Below are 7655 nucleotides of genomic sequence, written 5' to 3'. Positions count from 1 at the left end.
CCACTTTAAGATTCAATCTGATCTCTCTGCCACTTATCCAACACTCTTTAAGAGTTCAGTTTCCAGAAAATTTATCAAATAGTTTTTGTTTAATCCTGCTCACAGAAGAACAAAAAGACCAACAAACCCAAACTGTAAAAATCATAAATTCCTGAGCAGAGATAACAATGTGTTAAACACAAGAAAGTCCAGGGAAAACTGCTAATTTGATTAGAATAATAGAGTAGGTTATGGAGAACAGATAGAGGAGAAGACTTATAGTGAGGTGCTGTGGTCCAGAATGACCTGTCGTTAGGGCTCGCTCCCCTGACAGCTTCTGTCTGTCTCTAGTCCTGACGACTTTATGCTAATTGCCCTCAGATGGCCTCTTCAGCGGTTGATACTAACTCCCGTCGACATGTGCCAGATGACTTTCCCTTCATCCCACGAAAAAGACCATGGCCATGAATATAGCAATCCGACATTACCCAGACAAGAGCAGATGTAGCCGTACGCCCACTGCCTTCATGCATTGAATGAAATATAATTTTACTGTAAGTTATTGTAAAATGCAGACCTACATCAAGTGTAGCTGGTGTTACAGTAAGGAATCTGTGGCAGGGAAATTAAACGTGTACTTTAAACCCCATGAGCTGTTTAGGATAATGATGATCACTGGAAGATGCTTGATCGGGTCACTGAAGTTCTCCATCAAGGGCTTTAACCCTGTTGTTTAGTAGTGAACAAATCAAAATGATTGGATTGCACAACATCCAGGTTTAAATGTTCAAGGTAGAGTAAGGAGGATTTTTTTATATTGAGAGGAAAAAAGGACATTATCATCTACGCAAGTGTTTATCTTGAGGGATCTTTATGAGGATTTTCTGTTTGGGAGTGACATCACTGTCAGCTTCAACGACATGAATTTCACACATACAAAGTACTTCTTGTAATGTCGGCATTGTTGAAGAAAATGAAGACTCTATTTGCAAGCATGAATTCATACTGACCAGTTTAAAAATGCTTATTTTTAAAAAATCCTAAGGGACTTTCAGACATTTGTGAACAATAGAGCACTGCTCTTATTTAAACTTTTGTGAAACATTTTGAGATATCGGAACATGTCCCTGAGCCTCCTTTCTCCTTCGCCTGTCTGTCACCTCCTATTCCTGTTCTGCCCTGGCTGATCTGCTCCCTTCCTTCCTACTTGATTCCATCCTCCCTTATCGGCATTGCACATATTTTTTTTGGCTTGTCCCATTGGGATTGCCACAGTGCGTTATCGTTTTCCCCATATTCGTTTTCAGGTTTTTTCCCCAGGGCATGGAGTTTGTGACCGGTCTACAGTTGATGCTGGATTGTGCCCCCATATAGGGCTGCAGATACTGGAACTTGAACCTAAGGCACTAAACGTGCAACGCTTACACTCTGCCACTGAGCAACAACTCCGGCCTTGCATATATTTAACCAGCATATTTCCATTTCCTTTTTTATCCCATGTCTGGTCCTTATTCTGTTGTGCAGCATTTGCAGTTTTGATGGATCGATAGACTTGTTTTGTTATTTTCCATAAATAGGCAAGAGCTACTGAACAGATTTCTTCAAAACTATGAGGAATAGTGTGGAATGGGTTAGGTAAAGCTAAAGATACATTTAAAGAAGGCGCAATTTTGGCAGAGGATTATGCACACTGTCCACTCTAGTTTTACTGAATATATCCTTTAAACGTACTTTTTTTGAATACCTCAATTGTCAGAATTACTTATTGCTTTAAATGTATTTTATCTTAACCAATTGATTGTGTAACCTCCATAAAATATAGAGGCATTGCAAAATTTGAAAGAAATAAAGAAATATTCTGATCACAAAATTTAAACCAATGTATCGATCTTCAATGTACTCAAAAAATGGGGAAGGTTGTGGCTTTTCTCAGAAAGTTGGTCCCTCCAGTCTACTTGCTGAGGTGTCCTTTACACTTCATATCCTTCACCCATTACAATTGTTAAGCATGTTTTGACATGTATCTTCATTTTTTAATAATCTTTATTAATAATAATTTAAGCAGAAAGCCCATGAAAATGTGACAGAAACGTATACATTGTGTAATTTTTATAATATTTTATTTCAGTTCGATTTAGTGAAGTCTGTTTGTTTCAAGGTCCTCGTGCCGACCTTCTCAAGAGTTCATCAGGAGGGCAGCATTCATTTTACAATCTATGTTAAATTGAGGCATGAAGAAACCTCTTAAGAATATTGGAGATTCATTTGTACTGTAAGAGGCCATGAAGCCATAATGACCTTCTCTAGTTATCTCACTCCCTATAATTTTTTTTCTTTCTGACTTCATTTTTGTCTGTTTTATTCTCACCTATTTTAAATTCTTTTCTTTTTTTTTCTTCCTGATTATTTTGAAGTTTTCATTCATTGTCTAGTGTTAGTTATTCTAATGCGCTTACTAGCTGTATTTTAATTCTGCTTAATTATAAACCATAAGGCATAATAATATGGGGTTTACGGTACACATGTCATAGACAGATTTCTGCTCTCTGTTAAACTGTTTATCAGATGTAATAGTCTGTGTAATGTAGATTCACGCCTCAATTTATTGTAAAAATGTCTGCACTAATAGTTTTAATTATTACTCCAGCTGTGATTGAACAAGGAATCCCTGTATGGCAATTATAGATTTAAAGAAATTAGAACAAATTTATGTTATCTGATGTTGCCAATGCTGAACAAAAGACTGCTCTCTGGAACAAAGAATAATATTTAAGGTTCGTCATGTTCACATTTGGGAATGTGCCTGAGTTAGTGTGAAAGACAGATCAGATCAGTCAGTTAAGCTGCTCATTATGATCGCCTGCTCTTGCTGGTCATTAAGAAAAACGCATGTAGAATTTGCCACCCTGGCCCCTGTGAAGTGTGGGGTAATTACCACTAATGCATCATCGTCTATTCATGACCCTAACATGAGAGATGACAGTGAAACACCTCTGACCTCAATAATTTATTTATGAATTCACAAGACTCCTATTTTCATTTCAAACTCATATTGGACATGAGGAACAGTTTTTCATTAATTCTCTCATATCAATGTCTCACACAATTTTATCAGTGTTGCAGGTTTTCGTACGGTAATGTTAAATTTCTGTTGTTTATCGTTGTCTACTCTTCTAAACCTTCCAAAGGGTCCCAAAACATTCATTTCAACTTATTCATTGTCATAATCATTACAGTTTTCAAAAATGAGATTGTATTTGTATGCTTAGTAACTGTCTTTGCCTTTGACTCATTGTAAGGCAGTGTAATTGAAAAAAAAAAAATTAACATAGTTTACGTGAGATGTTAGTTTTTTTAAAAAGTTGGCAGGATTTAGTTGTTACAGAACAAATGTTTGGCTAATTATTTATTAAATCACCCGAAATGGATTCTATTTTCTAATTATTGTGTAATTTCAAATTAAACCTCATCCTTAACCCAAGTACTACACAACAAAGTCCCCAGTCACTTACGACTCTTGTTCTTTATTTTTCATTTAGGAGTTCAAGTCCACTAAATCAAATCCAACTGAACTCAAGGTAAGTTTTACTAAGAGCTGGCTTTAATATTCTGAAGAAAGATTTTTTTTTTAATTCATCATTAATAATAGTAACTGAGTTATTGCAGTTTTTGTATACTGTGCATGTATGGGTAAAAGATCACGTAGGATTTTCTTTTATTAATATGTTTGTATTGAGACTCTACAGTACCTCAAAACCAGATACAAGATTAATGGAAAATGAAACTCCACACCAACATGTTTGCTCTGGGTGCACACGATTTAACAAGTGCTGTTAAATTTCTTAGCATAACCAGCAGAGTGGTGACACTTAGAAACATAAGTAGTGCAAGTATAGTATATCCCATAAGTGTGTTTAAAAACTTTACCATATTTGGAGACCTCGTGTTCAATTCTAATTCCAGTGCCATCTAACTAGTGTTAGGAGGACAGAGCATCGTGGAGCATAATGGCAGCATTATTACTCCTCTTATTGTGTTAATTAGTGGTATTTAATTACACACTAATGCAGTGAGGACTATTAAAGACACTGAGGCCTGCTGATCAGGGAATTAAAGTAGAACACACACACACACACACACACACACACACACATGCAGAGGCACAGAATTTTCAGACACTTACGTCAAGCTAATGACATTACACTTCCCTTTAACTAGGAATCACAGCCTCTCTGTGGTGAAAGTGTGTGTGCATGTTTGCATACAAGAGAGATTGTAATAGGTAGAAAGAGATTACCTGTGGAAATTATAGGGCAATGAAGGCACAAAGGAGCAACCCAGCAAAAAACATCGGCTGAATTGTCTTGAAAAAGAGAAAAGAATGCAGAAAGAACAATAAATCAATAAATAGTAATACTATAGGTTATCACTGTGCGTTCTGCTTGTCAGCAATGACCCTCAAATATCTTTTCAGTCTTCACTCCCACGCCTCTCCTCAGCTGGAGCATCTCAATTATTTGTTCAGAGGCCGGGATGACAATCCCGTCGGCTGTAGGAGCCTTTGGGATGCTAAATAGGGCGCAGGAGGTTTAATATAAGTCATTTTCAGTGGTCTGAAATAGATGCTTTGTGTCGCTGGAGAGGCAAAGCTTCAAAGCTGTGTTTAAAAAAAGGAAACAAAAGAGCAAAACTTGATCCGATCACCCTGTCTGCTTTTGAAGTTGAGAGGATGGGGAAGCCAGAAGGGCTGTGTCTGACCATCTTATGATGATCAGACTCACCTCTCCTAGACACTGCACGAAGCATATTCCAGTCTATTCCAGATGTAATCACAGGGCTATGCCAATACATATATCCATGTAGTTGTGCACTGAATTTTTTTGGAGTAGGTAGCATGATCTCAATCCAAACATCTGTCTGAGAAGTTTGTCTTGAGTAAAAAGTTTGACAAAGCTTCTTTAATACAATTGAAGAAAATGTGCTTTATCTTCCTGCTACATGTATTAATATGAAATATTAATCATGCCCAGAATCAGCTGGAATTAGGTGTGAGGATCTTGAATTTAGAGTACAGACAACGTATTTGGATGATATAAGGATTTGATTTTATGATTTAATTTTTTTTCAGAATCATCATTGTTAATATGTGTTCGTTACAGTTTTAATCAAAATAAACGTTAAATAGACTTAAACAAATTACTGAATTAAGAAGGGCTTCTACTAGAACAAGACAGGGTTAACCACAACCTGAGCGTTAACAACATCACTATAATATGAAATAAATAATGTAGGATGCAAGGAAATTCCTTTTTTTTTCCTTTGTGTTGTGGAGTGCAGAGGGTGGTCCTCCACATGGAAATCAAAAGGAGCAAATAACTACCACAACAAGTTCGTGTTTTAAGTTCTTTATAAATATCCTCAGATAAATAGTGCTATAATGCAAGCATAACTTTTTACAATACACAGCTAAGTAACACAAAAAAAGTGCAACAGGCCCACTTAAATAACTTGAAGGCCCAACCATAAGGCCAATCACAGCTCAAAATGAAATACAATAAGAAAAGAAAAAAAAACAGAAACAGAGTTTGTTTGCATTTGGAAATAATCGTTTTCTCTTAAATCATGACTTTCTTTGGGTTTAGCGTCTCCTCTGGTCTGATTGTATTTGTCAATGCAACATTACAGTATGCGGTGAATGCCCTCCCAAATTGTGCAAATAAATGTACGATTTCAGTCAACATGGTTATAAATAAAAAAATTCATCACACAGCACGAAATTAAACTTACCCCCCCCCCCCCCACTTACAGCTGCATTTACCTTAAACTATTTCCTTGCTGATGAGCATATCGACCTTACAAATGCAACAAAAGAGCCTCCTTGTTTGCGCTACTTCTCAGACATGCCCCGTTATTTACCGGGTTAGGACAGCAGCAGAGCCGGGTGTAGCGGGTTGCCTTTCCCTTCCAGCAGATCGCCTTTCTCCATCAGTGACGCCGGTGAACAGAGTTGGGTCGGGCCGGACTGCAGTCCCGTCAAACCGGGAACGGGACCGAGGGACGGGGTGGGTTTGATGGGCACGGGCACGGCGGGCATCGTTTGCCCGCTGGCGTTGTGGTAAAGGCCCTTCGCCGGCATGCTGAACGGTGCGTACTCGGATGACGCGGGCATGGACATGCCCCCCATGGACTCCGACAGCATCCCGACGTGGGGCCACATGGAGTTAACCATGCTGCTGAGTTGCGCGGGCACTGGGTAACCCAGGTGATGCATGACGGAGGTGAGAGGAAGCCCGCTGGCCATTACGCCCTTGTAGTCCCGTCCTATGATGTTCTCGATGGCAAACGGGTGTTTAAACCCGCTGGGCTGCGCGCATGTGATCCCTCCGTAACCTTGGAAATTAGGGATCCGACCCGCGGTGCTCGCCGGGCCGGCCGGGTGATCGTGGTGACCGGACGCCGTGCCCATCTTGCTGCCGGGGTGGTGATGGTGATGGTGAAAGTAATGCATCATCGGAGAGCTCTTACAGGCCATGTGTTCAGCACGCAACACTTTGAAGCGTTTCCGTCTTCTAAGAAAGCTGCCGTTCTCAAACATGTCCCCGCAGTCCGGGTGGAGAGCCCAGAAGCTGCCCTTCCCTGGCTGATCGGGCCGCCTGGGAATCTTGATGAAGCAGTCATTGAAAGAGAGATTGTGTCGCAGGGAATTTTGCCATCGCTGAGTGTTCTCTCGATAATATGGAAAGCGGTCCATGATAAACTTGTAAATGTCACTCAGAGGCAGCATCTTCTCATTGGAGTTCTGGATGGCCATCGCTGTCAGTGATATGTAGGAGTAGGGGGGCTTCTGGTCACTGTAAGAGTTCTTCCCGGGACGAGGCATGATTGGCTGCTGTTTTCTTGGACTGTGAATAGTTAAATAAAAACGTTCTGTTCTCAAGGAGCAAACCTGACGGTCTTTCCGTATTAGTCACCTGCTGTTCCAAAGTTCTGAGCCATCATATTAAGAGTTTGACCAATTTCTGTTGCGCCAATTAAATCAGTGTAGCCTGAGGGCCCGCTGCAGGAGGATCCTAGAAAAGTTCGTGCATCCAAATAGTTTTTTTTTTTTAATGAAGACTTGTATCTGTCAAATCATGCTCTTGTTTCGCGTAAAAACAAAACAAAACGTGTCTATGCGTAAAAGTTGGGAAGTTGTCAGGTTTCTCCTGTTTCCGCGGTGGTTGAAGGATGTGAAGAGCCAGTTTGCGTCGCTGTCTCTGTGTAGCGCGTCCTCCTCTCTTGTGCGATGGCCCCACTAGCCGAGTGTCGTTTTTGAAAGACCCCCGCAGGTTTGCTGGCTCTATTACAATCTATTATCCAGACACTTGGGGACACGTCAGGGGAGAGAGCAGAGGGTTGTGTTAGTGTGTGTGAGAGAGAGGGAGAGAGAGAGAGAGGGTAAAGATTGTGTGGGGGAGAATTTCATAAAAAGAAATAAGTAGTGGGTGGTGCTTTTACACAGGCTTGCCAATCAGAGTCTTGCTTAAAGAACACATAGACATAAAATAAATAAATGATTTATGTTAGAAACCAAACTTTATTTTAATAGACCGTTGTTCTAAATATCTTGCAGCTGATCACTAAATTCCCATCAGCTCAGTAACAGCTCCTCTAAAGATGCTCCTGACCTTTGACCC

The 7655-nt window shown here is 40.0% G+C and overlaps 1 protein-coding gene across 1 annotated transcript; it reads right to left on the bottom strand.

Moving 5' to 3' along the window:
- Nucleotides 1–5899: 5899 nt before the first annotated feature.
- Nucleotides 5900–6859, bottom strand: foxb2 (forkhead box B2). The gene has a single exon (XM_068311635.1). The coding sequence runs from the start codon at nt 6857–6859 to the stop codon at nt 5900–5902; it is 960 nt and encodes a 319-aa protein (XP_068167736.1).
- Between the last annotated feature and the right edge of the window lie 796 nt (nt 6860–7655).

This window comes from Antennarius striatus, chromosome 3 (assembly GCF_040054535.1).
Source record: "Antennarius striatus isolate MH-2024 chromosome 3, ASM4005453v1, whole genome shotgun sequence".
In the NCBI taxonomy this organism is placed as follows: Eukaryota; Metazoa; Chordata; class Actinopteri; order Lophiiformes; family Antennariidae; genus Antennarius; species Antennarius striatus.
The sequence above is the reverse complement of the archived record's forward strand: the minus strand, read 5'-3'. Positions and strand labels throughout refer to the sequence as shown.

Excerpts from the sequence above, each read along its gene's own strand:
- foxb2 (XM_068311635.1), bottom strand. The coding sequence starts at position 6,859 with ATGCCTCGTCCCGGGAAGAACTCTTACAGTGACCAGAAGCCCCCCTAC.